General features: G+C 35.4%; 1 protein-coding gene across 2 annotated transcripts in view; it reads right to left on the reverse strand.

The window, feature by feature from the left end:
* CHPT1 (choline phosphotransferase 1) overlaps positions 1 to 21,276 on the reverse strand; it is a 33,184-nt gene that overhangs the window by 3,536 nt on the left and 8,372 nt on the right. For both annotated transcript variants that reach the window (XM_044227714.1, XM_044227715.1), the window contains exons 2-7: positions 16,951 to 17,098; positions 16,516 to 16,657; positions 9,115 to 9,199; positions 6,360 to 6,491; positions 2,764 to 2,922; positions 2,183 to 2,308 (exon numbers count right to left, since the gene is read on the reverse strand). In XM_044227714.1, the coding sequence (XP_044083649.1) occupies positions 2,183 to 2,308; positions 2,764 to 2,922; positions 6,360 to 6,491; positions 9,115 to 9,199; positions 16,516 to 16,657; positions 16,951 to 17,098 (792 nt within the window). The remainder of the gene's footprint in view (positions 1 to 2,182; positions 2,309 to 2,763; positions 2,923 to 6,359; positions 6,492 to 9,114; positions 9,200 to 16,515; positions 16,658 to 16,950; positions 17,099 to 21,276) is intronic.

Below are 21,276 nucleotides of genomic sequence, written 5' to 3' on the forward strand. Positions count from 1 at the left end.
CAGATATTTTTCTGTTCCCCCTTCCCACCCCCCTGGATCTCACATCTTAATCTAAAATTCCTCAATGGAAATACTACATTTTAGAGTACTTTCATATATTTCATATTTGGACCTCACTATAATCCTCTGGAACATGCAATGTATTTCACAGTTATAGGAACTGAGCTCAGAGTGGTAAAACTCGTAGACAAAAATACAAAAGCTGGAAGGTAACAAAATTGGTCTTCTGACTCCACATTCTTTAAATTTTCTGCTGTGCAACAAAGCCTAAATTTTCTATTAGAAGGGTTGCCAGTCACTATTAATAAAATCATTCCATCATATACATTTCTTTTTCCTTTGAGGTGGTTGTAAGAAAGTGAAGGCCTGGAAAAGACCTAGTTGAGGGGAGGCATATACAAAATTGTGTTGAATACAAAATTAAAGAGGAAGGCACAATCTAAAAAGTCTACCAAAGACCAGGAGGAAATACTTCCTTTCAGAGAGGGAGGCTCACAGCTCTACCAGTGGAGAGGGAATTCTCACCTATGAGGGGAAAATCTCCCATATCATTTACTTGAAAAGCTCTATCTGATCCTTTTCTCTCTGAAGAAGCTTTTGGGTAAGGATGCTAAAGGGCACATGTGTTTTTGTTTGGTCCACATAAGTGTTTTCTGTTGTTGTTTTAAATTGTGGTCCACATAGTGTTTTAGAGAAAAATTCAATTTGTCTTCCTCACCATAATCTCTACCACTGGCATAAACCAGGTCAACTCACTCACTATAAGACAGATGCTTGAATTTTTAATACCTGGTGTTTTAATTATGTTAAACATAAATTGATAATATATATGCAAATTTAGTAAAAGTAACCCTACATTGAATTTTTGGATATTTTGAATAATCACCCCTATTTCTTAGATTGTTTTGGAGCCCTAAAAATACGTATACTGGATAGAAAATTAAAGGAAATCATTCTGATTTTCAAACACTTTTTAGACTATTTCCCGAAAAACTTCCAAGGATTAAGATTTATATCTCACCACCATTTGAAGAATGAAAGACTTCTGAATTGCCATGGATGGATATTAAACTATTTACTCCAGAAAAAAGAATAATACTATAGAACCTAGTATAAAGAATCATCAGATATACTCCTGTGGTCTGTGCACAGAACAGATATATTTTAATGCCTAAGTCTAACAAATAGGGTACATTATTCAAACTATCAAGAGATTCACTGAAGGATTTCTTTTAGCACATTTTAATATGTATTTATCTATCCCTAACAATTAGGTGCAAGGTCCAAAGGTAGGGGAAAACAGAGCAAAGTTGTTCAGAACCATCATTAATTGAAGACCATAAAGATAATGTCTCAATTTAAAAAAACTGAATAATGCTCCCTTTATCCATGTTTGTGATTAAGGTGTTGCCAACAGTGCTTTTTCTTCCTCAGAGCTAGAGCTCTCTTAAGTGCAGAATTTTGTGTTTTATAATCATTTTGAGTAGAAACTAATATATTATCTGTACCACTTTCTTAAGCTGGACATATTCAATGAGAATTTAACCTTTGCTTGATGAGTCATCATTATTATTTTTTTTGATGAGTCATCATTATTGATATAAGTTATGCACTGTCCTCAAGAGCCAACAGATATATCAGGTTGCTTACTTCTAGAACAAAATGGTCCCAGAATCCTATAATTGGTAGTACTGTTTTTTTTCTGTTTTGTTTCTTCAATATTAGCCAACAGTTCTTGATGCAGTAAGGGCCCACATATTCTAACACTAATTCCATCTAATTCACCTGTTACCTGCTATAAGCTCAAAAAATTCTATTAAGCTTGATTAAATAAAAGTCATCTAAAAAAGTATTTGCCATTCTCTGGGCAGAGTGAACTGATTTTTGACATCTTTGTATTGTTTTTGGGTGGGGGAGAAAGATCTGTTTTTAAAGTACACAATTGGGTTTTTAAAGATTTAAGTTGGTGAAAGCCTAATCTCCAGATAATCTGGGCCATTTCTATACACACACACAAAATACAATTCACAGCTTAAAAGGAGTTAATTTTAAATATTCAGAAACATTTACAATATAGACTAGATAGTAAGACTATCTGCTATCTCACTGAAATGACTCTTAAGCATAGAGTTATCGGACAGCTATTAAAAATAAATAAAAACCTTAGCTGGAAAGAACTTACCATTGCTATCCAAAGAACAACATACTCGTCTACAAAATTATTAAAGTACTGGTCTAAAAACAAAAGACCTGGGCCAAAAAAGACAGTGTCTTGAAGATACAGTTCACTTTTGGTCATGTGAGCTATCTATAAAAAAAGTAAACAAAAAAATGTCACTATTAAATTTTAAATATTTTAGCTTTTATTTTTCAGGAAACAATTATAACTTTAATTCACTGTTAAGACAAAAATAGAGACCATTTTTCTCACATTTAATATGGAAATGCTAATTCTAAATTTTCTCAAATTCATAACTGGGTAGCTCAATAAAGTTCCCAATATTTAAATTCCTTGATATCAGAAAGCTATAGTTGACAATATAGCTAAACAGCTAATTAAAAGAACTTAGCATACAGAAAAGAAACTATCTCCCTGAATATAACATTAACCCATTCACAGTTTTACTTGGAGCTCAAATAGCTACTTATTATAATGATAACGCCATTGAAAACCTACCCGTTTTATGAAATAGTTTCCAGCCTTGTATTTGAGGATCAAGTACATTATTTATACCATGAAATATAAATAAAAGAATTTCTTACCACCAATTTTTGTGAAATTTTAGCAAAGACACATCCAAACATAAGGGTATAAAGACAAGGATGCTTTTCAAACACATTAGTTGCTGACTTTTTATAGATCATTATTGCCAGTATAATAATTATTCCTATGTGGAGTCCAGGTGACAAGACACTAGTGCCCTAAGGGATAAATCAGAAAATCAGCATCATATTTTAACATTGCATTTATCACAGTGCAAACATTTTCTGAACATCTATTTTGTGTTAGGAATTAAACACCTAAAGAAGAATATAATGAAGTGTATGGACTAAAGGAGTATGTAGACCTTAACTGTGCCTTCAAACTTCCATAAAACCCTAGGGTTACACAGTGGTAATATGGTGCCACAGATGTGTGGTTTCAATTTTATGTATATACCTATTTTAAACTACCACTAAAAAATATAACTTATTCTATACCAAATTTTACTATGCTGAAAGCCATCAATATTTGATTGTCAAGTTAACATATTTTTGTGCAGATATCGAAATAAAGCTTTAACCTGCCAATTTTTTAACTTATTTTTTTAAATTACATTTTTAACTAATCTTTACACCCAAAGTGGGGCTTGAACTTATAACCCCGAGATCAAGAGTCACATGCTCTATCAACGAAGCCTGTGAGGCACCCCAACCTCCCAATTTTATAAAATACATTAATGTTACACTGATAGGAAAAGTTTAATTCTGCCCTAGTCTCCCTATATATCAACACCCCTCACCCTTGCCTTTTTTGGGTTTAGACTGCAAATGCTCTCTTGCGTAACGCTGTAAATCCAACCCATTACATTTTTATCCATGTGAATCAGATTCTCTCAGTACTGCTTATCCCAAACAAAATACTGAAATAAATTTGGTATTAAGGTTTACTAAATCTAGAACTACCAATTTAAATATACTCATTAAAATAGCATTATTGTTTATTGTTTATATGTTATATTAGAATTTACTAGTAAATTTATATAACATATATTTATTTATATAAATTTATATAACATAAATTTACTAGTAAATTCTAGAATTTAGAATTTATTAGAATAATTACTACTAGAATATTACCAGAATTACAGTAGTAAGATTATAAACACAATAAATACTATTATACAAACTATGCATAATAAAATATGTCTACTACATATATAGTATACATATGTATATGATACATAAAATATACATATTACATATAATAAAATATGTATATGTTAATAAGTTATAAAAATTTAGACTAATAGTGCTTTTATCTCTATTATGGTTTTGTAGATTTTATTCAAGAAAATCTGCTGCTGAGGATCCTGGGTGGTTCAGTTGGCTAAGTGTCTGCCTTTGGCTTAGGTCATGGTCCGGAGGTCCAAGGTCCTAGAGCTTCTTGCCTAGCAGGGAGTCTGCTTCTCCCACTCCCTCTCTCCACTGCCCATGCATCTCTCTGCTTGCTCTTTCTCTCTCAAGTAAATAATATCTTTTTTAAAAAATGCTAAAAAAAATATGCTGCCAAAAAATATTGGAAAATCACCAGTATAAGAGTTAGGAATCAACCACTTCTTAGTCATAGTGTTTGATTTTTATGTCTTCCTTCAAACATTTATCAATTACTTCTTAATAAAATGTTCTCTAAAGTGGACACTGATCCTCACTAAATCTTATTTTCTTTAGTAAATTTCATGTTGTACGTAGTACTCTAATTTATCATCCATGGTCAAGAAATAAGTATTCCTAAGTACCTCACACATAGTACTGTACTGAGGTCAACTGACTACATACCTCAGAAAATGACTGATTTTTCCAAATATATCAGGGGCTTCTGTATCTAAGTAAGTTTTACAATTTGCTTTAGGATTATGTATATGAAATGTATTCAGAAAGACTGATAATTTATGAATTATGTGGATTCCTTTGAAACTGTCTCAAGAGCCAGTTTATGTCATTTAAGAGTATGAGGTTTACTTTTTTTCCTTATTAAAATTGCCATTTTTTCATGTTTATTACTTTTATTCAACCTGGCTCCATGACTTTAGCTTTTTCTCAAAATCAAATCTACTCTTAAAGGATAGAATTTTTAAACCACAGCACCAAAGAAATCAAGAGAGTAAGCTATAGCCCAAATGATTCTAAAAAGATATTCCAACAATGTTTAAAAAAATTTTTTTTTCTTTTTCAGTAGGCTCTGGGGCATGGAGTTCAATATAGGGCTTGAATTAACCACCCTAAGATCAAGACCTGAGGGGGGATGGATGCTCAATCAACTGAGCCACCCAGGCACCCCCAACAGTGTTTTGATAAAAAACGACATCACTGGACTGAGTACTTATCTTCTTATGTTTGTCTTAAAGATGACAGGAGGGTTTTTAAAAACATTGATATTGGGGTGCCTGGGTGGCTCAGTTGGTTGCTTTCGGTTTAGGTCATGATCCTGGAGTCCTGGGATCGAGTCCCACATTAGGCTCCCTGCTCAACAGGGAGTCTGATTCTCCCTCCGACCTCCCCCTTCTCATGCTCTCTCTCTAATAAATAAATAAAATCTTTAAAAAAAAAATAGATACTATGTTTAGAAGTTGGCAAGAATTCTGACTTTTTCCCACATAAAAGTATTGAAGAAGTTTAAAATATATATACATATATATGAATAAATACAAAAGTATTATAGCATGAGCAAAGTGTAAAAAAAAAAACCCCAGAAACACAAGGTCTACCTATTCAACATAAGAATTAAGGTTTAAAATTTCACCTTTAAAATATAAGAATAATTTTAAAAATATATTACAGTGAAATGTCTGTAACATTTATTTCTTGAGTAATAAATTGCCCTGTATGTGAAACCATGCATGACCTTTGGCAACTTTCTTGCTATTAAATAAGGAACTCATTTCCTTCTTCTCCTCTCCCCTATTAGTGTAAGGCACAAGAAAACAAATAGCCACTCAATTTTGTACAGTAATGAGACAGTGGATGATAAAGAGGATGTCAGAAAAGTCTTAAGAAAAAGGCTGTGGAAAGGAAAAATGCTTGGGGCGCCTGGGTGGCTCAGTGGGTTAAGCCTCTGCTTTCGGCTCAGGTCATGATCCCAGGGTCCTGGGATCGAGCCCCACATCTGGCTCTCTGCTCAGCAGGGAGCCTGCTTCCTCCTCTCTCTCTGCCTCTCTGCCTACTTGTGATCTCTGTCTGTCAAGTAAATAAATAAAATCTTTAAAAAAAAAAAAAAAAGGAAAAATGCTTTATCAGTCAAAACTTTTTTTTTTTTTTTAAGATTTTATTTGAGAGAGAGCATGCAAAGGAGAGAGCACAAGCAGAGGGAGCAGCAGCAGGAAGAGGGAGAGGGAGAAGCAGACTCCCTACTTAGCAGGGAGCCCAATGTGAGTCTCCATCCCAGGACCCTGGGATCATGTCCTGAGCAGAAGACAGCCGCTTAACCACTGAGCCACCCCAAGCACCCCCGGTACAAACTTTTTAAAATACTTCTTGTATTATGTGCGGTTCCCTTTCCCATTCTTGGAACATTGGAATGTTTTTAGTATCTCTGTATCTTATAATAATAAAACTTGTAATAAAATTAATACTAAGTGATGATGAAATTAGTATCTTACTGCTATAGTGGATCCATTCTTCCCAACACCACCATGGAGGATAACATGGAAATAATTTGAACAGGAAAATATTGCTCCACCTACTACTCCAAGAACTGGAAAGATCTTCAATTTTATTTCTAGAATGGGTATCTTTAGGGGTAGAGGAAAGAAATAAATCATTAAGAAAATAAGAATTTCTTTTCCTATTAAATAGTGAAGAAACATTATAATATGACCTTATATGATAAGCTATCCTTTTTCTTATAATCAAATCTTAACTCCTGGATATAGCCTACAGTGGTAACTTTTCTTTTAATGGTTTTATCTATTAAGTGAAAAATGAATCCACCAAATTCAGGGAAGTCTACATAACCGTGATGATATATTTAATCTCATAAATCTTCATCTGACTTAAACATGAAAAAGGATAGTTCCCTTGAATTTAGTACCTCTAAAAGACTGCATCACAGGAAAAGTCAGACACCACGATCTGCATCATGAATGTGACAAATACCACAATGTATGTGCATGTAAGACTTTTGTGTAGTTAATATCCAGGATTAAATCTCTAGCAATATATTTACCTGTTGGTCAATTTGCTCTTCAAGAAAACTTCCCAAGGCAGCAAAGGATTTAAAAGACAGTAATAATAAGTTGCCAGAAGGTATAGGCTAATGCACTTTGAAAACAGGCTATGAAATATTTTACCAACATTTGTGGAAACTACAGATTAACAAATTTAGAAAATCTACATCTAAAATAAGTATTCTTGTTGGTAAAAATAAACAGGCGTGCTTTCCTCCTATGGTATTACCAAAACATTGAATGAAATGATTTTAAGAGTAAATTCTTTCCCATTATAAATAAATCAATTAAATTTAAGACAACAACATCTGACTTAATAACCTAACTGCCTCTAGGTCAACATTCACCTTTTTTGGGAACCAACTGAGCAGCTAACATAGAAGACACATCATATCCCTCTAGTGTATTTTAGAGGCCTACAGTAGCATATCTTTGATTCTATTATTCTTCTAGGATGAGAAGGAATATGAATGGCTCAGGAAATGTACCACTACTTAAAAATATGCTTCAAGTCTGAGCCAGTGATATGAACTGTAATTGGTAATTCTGAAACTATAACACAGGGAAATTTTACTATTATTTAATAGACTTAATTTTTAGAACAATTTTGGATTCATGATCAAACTGTATGGAAAATACATAAAGTCCCTATATACTCCCTGCCTCTGCCTCCCAATGTCTTCCCCCCCATCAACAGGTCCCACCAGAATGTTACATTTGTTGTAATACATGAACCTACACCAATATATCATTATTATCACCCAAAAGCTATAGTTCACATAATAGCTTACTCTTGGCGATACGTACTTTCTATGAGTTTAGACAAATGCATAATGACAAGTTTCCATCATTATAGTATATCATACAGAATAGTTTCACTGCCCTAAAAATACCCTGGGCTTTGTCTCTTATTCCTCCATTCCCCATAACCTTTGGTAACTGCTGATCTTTTCACTGTCTCCATTATTTTGCCTTTTCCAGAATGTTATATAGCTGGAATCATATAATATATGTAGTTGCCTTTTCAAATTGGTTTCTTTCACTAAGTAATATGTATATAAGATCCCTCTATGTCTTTTTATGTCTTGATAGTGCTTTCTTTTCAACACTGAATAATATTCCATTGCCTGCATGTACCATAATTTATCCATTCACCTACTGAAGGACATCTTGGTTGCTTCCAAGTTTTGGCAATTATGAATAAAGCCGCTGTAAACATCCGAGTTCAGGTTTTTGTGTGGACATAAGTTTTCCGCTTATATGGGTAAATATCAAGGAGCACAGTCGCTGGATCCTATGGTAAGAGTATGTTTAGTTTTGTATCTCTTACTATTTTTACTGGAGGTATATATCTGAGTGATTAAAAACACAGAATCTGGAATCTGTCTTCTTAATTCCAGTACTTACTAGCTATGTATCCTTGGACAAATTACTTAATTATTCTAAGACTTACTTATAAAACAAAATAATCATAGTATCTATTTCATAGTATTGTTCTGAGGGTCAGATAAAACAGTGATGGTAAACTGTGGGGACATAAGGTGTTCGTTCAATAAATGTTAGTTGTTGGCTGTTGATATTATTATTCTTCTTATATCTATGGGCAGGAGGTTGTGAGTCAGCAAGTGTTATGGACTTGGGTCATAGAGACAGAATAATTTATTTCTTTATAAATTCTCTTTCTATGCAAACCATGGATATGTAACAGTGGCCTCCCAAGAATTAACTTTTATCAGAACACTGAGGCCAACGGGGCAGAAAGTAAAAACACTCCTTAATATGGGCAACTTTACCTCATTGTAGATTATTTTAAAATGCAAATTATTAACTTTTCTTTCCTAATATTGAGGGACAAGTTTCAAAAGTAAAATATTTTACTGAGTTTACTTTTTTATGTATCTATTTTATGAAATAAATTTTGGCCTGGAAAAAGTAGCTCAACTAGTGTGTTAAAATTTTGTATTAGGGTAATGGGGTCATTTTCTTCTATGTGGTAATATATTCATGCATAGGGGAAAGTGCCAAAATAAGGTATATAAGACAATAAAATTATAAAATGAAGAACAAAGGTTAAGAAGTGGTATGATCATTAAAAACAATGCCAAGAATTTCTGAAGAAAATTAACAATGCATTTTTTCCTAAATATTTGTTAAGTACTGAAATGTAAATTTAAATATTCAGATTTACCGTATAGTCCCACATTGTTGCTCCTCCAAATGTAGACAACATGAAGACCATCACTAAAGCTAACTGAATTTCAGTTACATCCACTCTAAAAAGAGAGGACAAAGAATAGAAAAGGTATTTGTAAATAAAATTCATAAATGTGAAAGTCAGTTAACCATAGGTTAAATATCAAAGATAGAAGAATCTTTTCAGGCTTAGCTTATTTTACCTTTTGTTCCATCAGTGAATTATCAATTTACACGATTAAATGAAAAGCCCACTGAACAACATGGGCTCACAGAGAGGTAAACGTTAGGATATGCACAGGTTGGGATGGGGTAAGCTTGTACAGTCTGTATAAAATTGCTGAGAGCAGTTATCATTGAGATTACAGAAGGATTTTACTTTCTGCTTAACATACTTCTGTAAAGTTTGAATTTTTAAATAACAATCATGTATTACTCTTGTAATGAGGAAAAATTATAATAATATAAAAACAACCAGATGACTTAAGACAAATTGAAAACACTCCCAAGTGAATTTCACTTGAAGAATAGGGAGAGTTACACGAAACAAACTGTGGGTTGCTGGGGGGAGGGGGGTTGGGAGAAGGGGGGTAAGGTTATGGACATTGGGGAGGGTATGTGCTTTTGGGTAAATTGGAAGGGGAGATGAACCATGAGAGACTATGGACTCTGAAAAACAATCTGAGGGGTTTGAAGTGGCGGGGGGGTGGGAGGTTGGGGTACCAGGTGGTGGGTATTATAGAGGGCACGGCTTGCATGGAGCACTGGGTGTGGTGAAAAAATAATGAATACTGTTTTTCTGAAAATAAATAAATTGGAAAAAAAAAAAGAATAGGGAGAGTTAAAACAGCTTTATCAGGTTACTAACAGTCACTACAGCTTTTTGGTTTCCACAGACATTTTTCCCCTAATATATGAACATACTTAAGTTCACTTTTTTAAAAAACCCACTAAAACAACATCAGTCTCCAGTCTGCATTGCCTGAAGCTATCGACTGACTCCTCTATTTCCTTTGCTCCATACACAGGCTAACTGAAATGTAGTCCATATTTGTAATTTCCTCTTCTTCATATTTGCTGCTTAATCCACTGTAGTCTGGTCTTTGGCCCCATTCTACTAAAACTGTTTAAGGTAACAATGTTTAAGGTAAACAGTGATTTCCAATTTATCAAATCTAAGGGATATATTTCAGTTAATACCTTGGCTAATTTCTCTGCAATACTTAAAATGCTGATCATTCCCTCTTTCTTAAAATGTTTTGCTATGTTATTTATTCCATGTTCTTTCCTGATTCACCTACCTTACTGGAAGCTCTTCTCAGGCTCCCTCCTAGACTGCTGCTTCTTCCACATCTTAAATGCTACTACTTCCAGAATTCCATCTTTTCTCCTTTTAGATTTTCTGAACAATTCTATCTAAGACTACCATCTGTAGGCTAAGGACATCAAAATCCCTATCTCCAAATTCACATCTTTTTTTCCTGCTGAGCTCCAGATTTTTTTATGTCTATCTACTTTACATCTCTGCATGGATGCCCTGGAGTCTTTGGATGCTAGAAGAATACTTACTGCTCTGCAAATACAAGATATACAGCAATTATATGACAAAATAAAACCAGACAGGGAATAAAAGACTTCTAGACTAAGTTACTTTGGGGGCAGTTAGTAGGAGGTGAACTGAACATTAACCCACAAATAAAAAGAAAATGTAAAAAATGATACCCAGTATTTGTAAGACCGGTAACGGGTAAACCAAGGCCTCCAGCAGGAAGTTAGTTGAAAAAAGTAAACATAATAATAGAACAAGTAGTACTTTGTAGAGAAAAAGGAAGAAAGGTTTAACATCTACTGAACATCTATTATGAGTCTAATCAGCTATAAATTATTCCGATAAATTTTTTGGAGAGGGAAACTTAAATGATTTTCCATGCCTATGCTGGAACAGCTGAATATTGCCATAGGAAAATGCCTCAGAGCCAGCACTTTTCCTATTACACTTATGAGTCATTATCAGAGTTTTGTGCTCTTTTTCCAGCAACAAAAGTAGAATTATATTTAATTATCCATAATTTTTCTAGGTTATGACTAGTGACCATAGCAACTAGGAAAGCTGGTAGGAAACAGAACAAGCTTTTTCTTTTCTTTCTTTTTTTTTTTTTTTGTGTGCAAGATTTAATAAAAAACAAACAAAAATAGGAATGACTGCTTTTGACATTTTCCAGGTCGTGAAAGGTTCCCCACGATGACCTGGGGTGTGGCTCTAAGCTGAAGTAGTGGGATGAGTACAAAGTGCTGTCCTCCCAAGCCAGAGGCAGTGAATTGCAGGTTCCGGGCCACGCCCCCCACCTGCTCCTCCAGCTCCTCCCCAAGGCACGCGAGTGGTTGGCGCGGCCACCTGATGCCCTGCTCTCTCCCTGTGGGGCCCACACGCAGCCCAGCGAGAGCCGCCCTCGCCGACTCCGCACCCTGCACCCGGCGGAACGAGCTAGCTTATCGACAGGCTCCTGGGCCTTAATACTGACAGTGAGTGCGGTGGACAGCGGCGGAGAACAAGCTTTTTCTCAATGAACTAAGTGACCCAAATGAGGATTGAGCTAGGAACCTTGGTTTCACATATACATCATTCATACCATAGATTTTATATATTTTTTAAAGATTTTATTTATTTATTTGACAGAGAGAGATCACAACTAGGCAGAGAAGCAGGCAAAGAGAGAGGAGGAAGCAGGCTCCCCGCTGAGCAGAGAGCCCAATGCGGGGCTCGATCCCAGGACCCTGAGATCACACCCCAAGCCAAAGGCAGAGGCTTTAACCTACTGAGCCACCCTGCGTCCCCATACCATAGATTTTAAATTAAACTCAAATCGTCATTCTGCCTCTCTGCCTTTTAAGGATAAACTAAATAAATGATGATTCTTGAGTCTGAAAAAAAAAAAAAAGCTGAAAGGCTATCATACAAAAGAACAGAATCACTCACCAAGTACTCAAACATTTGAGCTATGAAGAAACAGTTGAAGCTTGAAAAATATAGTAGACAAAAGAATATTCTGTCTAACAACTTACAGACTTAGAGAACTCAATAACGGGTCCAAGTTTTTAAAGTTTGGATCCAAAAAAGACTTTAAAGGATACTGGGCATATTGTTCAAATAAATCCTTAATCCCCAAACTGTTTTAATGGAGGACAATCTGCAACAGTGTTATTCAAAGTGTGCAACAAGATAGGTACAGAAATTGAGAGTGAGCATTTCAAAACTTTTATGATAATTTGACAGAGTAATTTTATATTTGTTGAATTAAATGAAATATTGAGGACTGTGTTTTGTAAGTTGATTTTTGTCTTTCGTTTTTAAACCACATGTTATTAGTTCACCATGGATTAAGGGTAGGGGCAGAAACTCATCCTTGACCATAAAGTGTTTTGAGAAATGAACTTAATATCATATAGAAATTCTCATACTTTTGAAATAGAAGAAAATTAACACCAAGTCTATATGTTCACATGTAACAAAACAGCACAGAACACAAGTAAACACTGGACTTGGTTTAGGTTTAAAAATTAAGCTTTAAGCGGGGTGCCTGGCTGGCTCAGTTGTTAAGTATCTGTCTCCAGCTCAGGGCATGGTCCCAAGGTCCTGAGATCAAGCCCCACATTGAGCCCCATATTGGGCTCCCTACTCGGCGGGAAGCCTGCTTCTCCCTCTCTCACTTCTCCTGCTTGTGTTCCCTCTCTCACGGTGTCTCTCTGTCAAATAAATAAATAAAATCTTAAAAAAAAATTGAGCTTTAAGCAGTGCTCTATAAAATTGCACAAGGTACTTGCTACAGGACAGCAAACATGCTACAAATAAGATATGCCTTGGGGCGCCTGGGTGGCTCAGTGGGTTAAGCCGCTGCCTTCGGCTCAGGTCATGATCTCAGAGTCCTGGGATCGAGTCCCGCATCGGGCTCTCTGCTCAGCAGGGAGCCTGCTTCCCTCTCTCTCTCTCTGCCTGCCTCTCTGCCTACTTGTGATTTCTCTCTGTCAAATAAATAAATAAAATCTTTAAAAAAAAAAAAAAAAAGATATGCCTTATCCCACATGGCAAACATTAACACAGAGACAGATTTTAACTATAATCCTATATTGTGCCTAAGGAAAATACTAATTCACATGTCACTGATTAGTAAAAAGTTGGAAATTATAGCTAAAAATACTTATTAATATTTTATAGTTTAAATGATCTAATTCAAGGTAACAAATTCATATTTGCACTGAAATCCACATATTTTCAAAAGATAAACATATAATAATGAAAATATCCACAAGTAAAATAGAATAGTATTTCTGCTTCTCTTTTGTATTACTCCAATAATAGAAATACTATAAAAATTAAGCCTCTCAATAGATGAACATATAAAGATACATCTCACACACAGGTGTGCATGCGCACGTGCACGCGAGCGTACACACACACACACACACACACACGGTTATCACTTAGCCATAAAAAAGAACAAAATCTTGCCATTTGTAACAACACTGGTAGAACTAGAGGGTAAAATGCTAAGAGAAAGAGGTGAGTTAAAGAAAGACAAATATCACAGGATTTCACTCATATGTGTAATTTAAGAAATAAAACAAACAAAGTAAAAGGCAAACCAAAAAATGGGCTGTTAATTAAAGAAAACAAACTGATGGTTACCAGAGGGAAGGTGGATTGGGAGATGGGTAAAACAGCTGATGAGATTAAGAGGACACGTATGATGATGAGCGCGGACTAGTGCATACAACTGTTGAAGCACTATGTTGTACACCTGAACTAATATAACATTATATGTTAATGGTACTGGAATTAAAAGCTTGAAAAAATTTAGCCTCTCAAAAAGTGATAAATTTTCGGGAAATCCATACCAGCCAACAGACAACTGATACTGACACAGTGTGTTAAGTTTTGCCAAAGGCATGGTTGATGTCCTATATGTAGATCCTTCTTGTAATGTTAAACTGAACCATCAATCTACCTACCCAATGCTCCATGACATTTTTACTTTGGCAAAGTAAAAAAATATACTAGTTACACTAGTATACTATATCCTATACTATATCCTAGTTATACTAGGATCTCTGCCATTCAGTGTTACTATTTTTAATTTAAATTTTGGGGCAAGAGAATCTTTATTTATTTTTTTTTTAAAGATTTTATTTATTTATTTGACAGAGAGAAATCACAAGTAGGCAGAGAGGCAGGCAGAGAGAAAGAGGAGGAAGCAGGCTCCCTGCTGAGCAGAGAGCCCGATGCGGGCCTCGATCCCAGGACCCTGAGATCATGACCTGAGCCAAAGGCAGCAGCTTAACGCACTGAGCCACCCAGGCGCCCGGGGCAAGAGAATCTTAAGCAGGTTTCACACCCAGCATGGAGCCCATGCAGGGCTCAATCTCACAAACAGACCTTGACCAGAGCCAAAATCAAGAGTCAGACGTGGAAGCTTAACTGACTGAGCCACCCAGGCACCCCACAGTGTTAGTATTTTAAAAGGCTGCCTAGCCCCAGCACTGTACGGTCTCCTCCTGCCCCTATGTGCTGGGGCCCCAATCACAATAGTCATTTTCCTAATGTTCTTAGTACTTTCTTTCCTCATGCTTCTCCCTAGTGCTTCTACTCCAATTTGTCTGGCATAGTCCATTCATAAGAAACTCATCTTTGTATCTCCAGTTCTAGGCACGCATTAGGCTCTCAATCAACAGCAAATGAGTGTAAAATTTACAACTAGGCCAGGATGAACGAATTCATTTTAGAAAGATTTTTAATGAAGTTAGAAGCCAAAAAGGTAAAATGTTAGTCATTAAATAGTGACACCAATAATAATTAACCAGAACACTGCATTATTACATTACTCTAGTTTACCATAGCAAGTTCAGCAAATTAAAAAGCACTAGATTTTATAAAGCTACTTTTCTATTTTAGCATATCTTAATTTATAAATAGATACAGATTCTAAACTTCACATAGTTGCCCTGAATTTTAAGGCAGGCTCTTTGACACTTGGGCACTTGATCAGTAGATAAGGAATCACCTAGACTCACATATTCCATAAAAGCTTTCTTAAGCGAATTCAGACTACAGAGCCCTTCCCCTTACTTAGGATTTCTTCAGTGCTTAAGGAAACCTAGAGCAAGTTATTTTACACTTCGTGATGGACTAACATTAACAGTGTCACAGAAGTATTATCTCTTCCCTTTAATACAGTATACCAAAAATCCCTAAAACAGGAATTTTTAAAGAATGCATTTTTGTATCCTTCTACAGAATCTAACACATTGCTGATCTCATAGAATTGAACAGCAGTCACTAAGAGTATGGAGTTTGGAATCAAACAGACTTGAGTTTTAACCCTGGTTCTATACTTATTAGCAGTACAAGAACATTACAGAATCTCTGCTTCATTTATACAGAGGAGGTTAATGTGAGGAAAAAATGAGATAATGCATGTAAAGTACATAGTATAGTGCCTGCAACATGCAAGTGCTCTAGATGGTAGCTGCAATTATCCCATTATTTAGGAATCAATGTGATGTGTTGCCTAAGGCTTTCCCTCTGTTACATGATCCACGGATTTGAGCTTCTCTCATTTTTACCATCATCAGAGGTTTTGGGTTTGTTTTTTGTTGTTGGTTTTTTTGGTTTTTTTTTCCAGAGCTGCTTCTCCTATGTAGCAATAAAAGAGGGGCCAAAAAGAATCAGTAGACGTGGGAAGGCAGAGCCGAGAATGAGCCAATGGCAGATAGATCCTAAAGGATCAGGCAGAGAAGGAGCTAATGGGAAACAGGAAGAGTACTGGGCTCCTGCCTCATGCGCTACTTCCTGGTGTCCAAGAAAGAGGCATCAGAGGCTTATCATCTAATGTTTAGCTCTAACATTTTCAAGGTATTTTTACATTATCTCATCAACTGCCTACCACAACTGAAGAGTCTCACAATTACCTGATAGTGACTGTTGTAACAGGTGGCTCCTTGTTGGGCACTGAAGATTTGACCAAAAAGGACCTTTACATTCTGTATTTCATTATTTTATTATATAAATCAAATGCTGTTTACTTAGTTACTGCATATTCTTTTTCTATATTATCCAGGCCCCTTATTTTTCTCTTTCTCCTGTATAATGTAAGCTTGGGCTAGTAAGTAATTAAAGTGGAAAAAGGGGGAAAAAATAAAATTATTATCGAATATATAACTATTTATGATGCAGAATACCTAACAAGACTTAACATGTAGCATTTATGGATGTGCCAATAAATTAAAAGATAATTTAAATTCTTGATTGAAGTTTTGTTCTCCTTATGGATAAATAAAATTTAAGATTGTGAAAATAAACTGAATTATATTTTTAAATGTACAACTTAAAAAACATACTTACTTTCCAAACCTCAACACGCCTGAAACATAAGTCTGCCAATGAGCACAATAAAACATGAACATCCCAATAAAAGAGCAGAAAAACAACCAGTCAGGATGAGTTCCTAAGCGCACCGCAATTGAAGCTCCAACTGCCATAAATACTGAAAGAAACAAGGTTTAAGAACTATTAAGAATTAAAAATAATTAATGAAATAATTTCCATGTACTATTTAGAAATACAATTTTTAAAAAAATGTAATCTTGGCATTACAATATGGTGCACTAAAGAAAATTAATTTTTGAACATACTTTCACAAAATACACTATGCAAATTTGCTCCCAAATGCACACTTACCACCAAAACTGACCATTCAAACAGCTCAGTCCATTTTTAGTTTTTGAGCCATCAGCAAAAAAAGAAAGAAAAAGAAAAAGAAAACCTTCATTAACTTACCTGTGGAAAGAGAGTCACAACCATGGTCAAAAAGTTCCCCTAAAGGGGAACAAGAATTTGTCCTTCTGGCTTGTTTCCCATCAATAGCATCCAGTGACTGATAGATAAAGAGTCCCAGTGCACATAAAAGGTATGTCCAGTATGGTGCCTAAAAATAAATGTAAATAATAAATACTCTTAAATGACAACAAGCTAGCTTCTCTTTGAAAATAGTTCAACCTAAGCTAGTTGACACATTTTCTTGTGTTCTCATCTTACATCACCTCAGAGTGTTATAAAAAACATTCATAATCCTCCTTATACAGATGAGAACTAAATTGAGAAATCAAATGAACTGTTCTAAGTCATGTGGATAGAGGGACAAAGAAGCCCATACTGTGAGAAACACAAAAATTAAATGAGCAAGGATTAGGACACTGATTTTAGTTCCTAATCCACAGCTCTTTCAATATATTACTTACATATGGCACTAGATTTGAAATTATTCAGTAAGATTTTGCAATGAAAAATATCTTAAAGACAAACCACAGAACTCTGCTCACGATGGAGTATCGGGGAACTGGATCTATTCTCCCACCTTATATAACCAGAAAAGCAGTAAAATAAATAAAGTGAGTTTTCAGACACTGCAGGCGGTAAAGCACTGTGATCCCTGACAGAGGGAAACACGAGGTGAGCCCTGTAACTACTCCAGCTTAGGACCCACAGGCAGACCACAGCATAGGAATGGGGAACCTGAACAGAGCCCAGTGATCTTGATATGATGAAGAGAAGCGTAGCAGAATTCAGAAAGTTCAAAACAGCTAGAATTTGTGGAGCACAGTACCAGAGAAAAGAGGAACACAAGATCTACAGAAGGGTACCTTTGAGTCTTTGGCTGAGAAATGACCTGTGGCTGAATGAAATAAAACTATTAACCAAGGCCAGGGAAAGAAACACTGAACAGCACAAGGCTGCATAATTCTTGAAGGCCACATAAAGCTGGGAATTTTTCATGTTCCCACCAGGCACAGCAGAAAGACTTTGTAACACCTAGGACATTGGGTAGAGTTAACAGAAATGTATTGCCTTAGCAGTGGCGAGAAATTAGCCCAAGTTAAACGCCTCTTGGTAGAGTCCTAAAAGACATGAAGTCCAGCCTCAAAAGAACCCAACAGGTCCTATTTAACTCAACTATAGTCAGTACAAAGTACAATATCTTAAAGGGATTTAAAAAAATCTAGTAACCAAAGATACAAAATCCATAATGTCTGGTATCTAATAAAAAATTACCAATCATGCAAAGAGGCAGGAGAGTATGTTCTACAATTAGAAGCAAAAACAATCAATACAATCAACCCAGGATATGACAGAAAAATGGAATTCGATGAGGCCATTAAAAGTTATTATAAATATGCTTCACATGTCCAAGAAGGTGAAAGAAAACATAAAAGACTCAAGTGAAACCCATTAATATTAAAAACAGTATTTGAAATGTAAAATATACTAGATAAAATTGGACAATGCAGAAGAAAAGATCAATGAACTTGGAGACTACTAATGGAAACTATCTAAAATTATGCAAAGGAATAAAAAAGACTACCAATAATTGATCTTGGGTATCACTGACTGGTGGGACAACAGAAGCAGTCTAACATTTTTATTGGTGTCTCGGGGAAGAGAAGAGATAGCTGAACATGAAAAATATAAGAAATAATGGCTGAAGGATTTCCAAATTTGATGAAATTTATAAACTTGCATATCCAAGAAGCTCAAACACCAACCAGAATAAGTATTTTTTTTAAAACCCACAAGGCACATCATAACCAGAAGCCAGATAAAAACAGAAACATTATATACAGAACTGTACATACTGACAAAAGAGTCTGTAAACTTGAAGACAGGTGAACAAAAATGATGCAATTTGCACAAGACAGAGAAAAAGAGATTTTAAAATGGCCACTCATTTCTTCAAGCACTTTGTAAATATACTCTTCTTCCTCAGGGACTTATGTGATGGTACGAATGGTCAACCCATATTTCTATGTGTTAAAGAGGAAATACAGCAGTATTATTAAGAAGTAGGGTTGGTTTTTTTAAAAATAATTTTTAAAAAAATTTTTATAAACATATATTTTTATCCCCAGGGGTACAGGTCTGTGAATCGCCAGGTTTACACAAGGAAGTAGGGTTTTGAAGTTAGATCTTGTTTGAGTCCTTGACTCTGTCATTTAATAGCCAAATAATCTTGGGCAAGTCACTCAACCTCTCTAAACCATGGTTACGCACCTGTAGGATATGAATACTCACAGTTCTGTCAGATGAAAAAATTCTAAGATAGCTCTTTATACAGAGCCTGGCACATAGTAAGTACTCAGTAAAGGTTAGCTATTCTCACTAAGTTGTTTTGTATACTTTCAGTGGCAAATATAATTTTTAAAATACCAATCTATGTATGGTTTATGGGGGAATTCTACAAATATCCAATCAACCTGCTATCTTGTTCTTCAATCTTTCTAAGTAAATAGAAGTTTACTCTGAGCTAACCTTAACAAAAACTTCATTTTTAAATATTAGATGCCCATTATTAATGATGACACTACTAATTGCTTAAAAGGGCTTACTGAGTCTCTTCCACTTAAAAGACAAGCAGCATAAGTTAGAAATAATTGAAGAAGGGAAACAACCTGAGTTATGAATATGCATATTAAAGTACCACAGTCAAAGAAACAATAAGCCCTGGTGAGGATTTGGGGAAGAAGGAACACTTGTGCACTGTGGGTAGGAATGCAAACTGGTGCAGCCATGGTGGAAAACAGTCTGGAGGTTCCTCAGAAAATTTAAAATAGAACTACCCTAAGGCCCAGTAATCACACTACTGGGTATTTAACCAAAGAGTATGAAAACACTGATTTTAAAGTGTATATGCACCCCTATGTTTATTGCAGCATTATTTACAATAGCCAAATTATGGAAGCAGCCCAAGTGTCCTTCGGTAGATGAATGAATACGGAAGATGTGGCATATATACAGCCATAAAAAGAATGAAAATCTTGTCTTTTGCAACGACATGTACGGAACTAGAGAGTGTAATAAGTGAAATAATCTGAGAAAGACAAATACCGTATGATCTCACTCATATGTGGAATTTAAGAAACAAAATGAACCAGGGAAAAAAAAGAGACAACCCCCAAAATGGACTCTTAACTATGGAGAACAAACAGAGGGTTACCAGAGGGGAGGGGATTGGGGAGCTGGGTGAAATAGGTGACGGGGATGAAGGACTACACTTGTGATGAGCACTGAATAAGGTATAGAATTGAATCATTATATCATACACCTGAAACTAATACACGAATGTATGTTAACTATGTTGGAATTAAAATGAAAACTTAGTAAAAAAATTAAAAACGTAAACACTACATTCAATTCTGATTAGCATGTTTTTAAAGGCTTATCTGCAAACTATGAAACAATTAGGAGGGGGCTAAAAAAACAGAATTGGTAAATCCTTACAGCAGTACAAAAGTGGAAAAAGCAAAACGAAACAAACCATCTGAGTTTTTCCTAGAATCTTTCTTGAAAGAATACCAAAGTGTTTTGCATAGAACAAGCCCGGTGACTCTTTTCAAACTAGGAAATTCTTAACTATTTTTTCCTACTAGGAAAAATTTTATTGTTTTAATTTCGATAACCAAAGGAAAGCAAAGTTACATTTCAAATCTATGTAAAATTGGAAATTGAAGTTATTAAAATTTCTAGAAGGACATAGTCACTTTTCTGATCTATTTTCCACCAAGTACCTTCCCCCTACATGACAGACTTCTGAAGAACATCATCTACCTGAGAGGTATTCCATTTCTCCCTTCTATGCACAGAACCTTCTTATACTGAGACAATGGAGCCAAGGTCCATGTTAAAAGACTAATTCTGACCTCTGATTTGGTAGACTGGCAGCAGGCAAGTTCAAAGGTCAAAGTGTTAATGGAAATCCATACTGAGATAAATTTGGTCACTCCTGGACACCACAGTTGAAGGTGGACTCTGCTCATCATTTGGAAAAAGGAAAGGAAGACTTGTTCACTAGTTTAAAACTACATCATTAAGCTACTAGAGTTAAGATTTAGAGCTTAAATGGGTAAAGAACACAGGGGAATTTGAACAAGGAAACAAGAGAGGAGGTCTCGGCCTAAATGAAGGTTGAGGCCTGGAAAACACGAGGTTTACTCATGAGTCAGTGACCAGATCCCTGTTGCAGGATCAGAACATCAATAGTAGTCAGAATGGAAGGGCAGTAACATTATCTTAAACAGTATAACAAAGGGCATTTTCTACAGCAATCCACAG

This window comes from Neovison vison, chromosome 12 (genome assembly GCF_020171115.1).
Source record: "Neovison vison isolate M4711 chromosome 12, ASM_NN_V1, whole genome shotgun sequence".
Taxonomy (NCBI): domain Eukaryota; kingdom Metazoa; phylum Chordata; class Mammalia; order Carnivora; family Mustelidae; genus Neogale; species Neogale vison.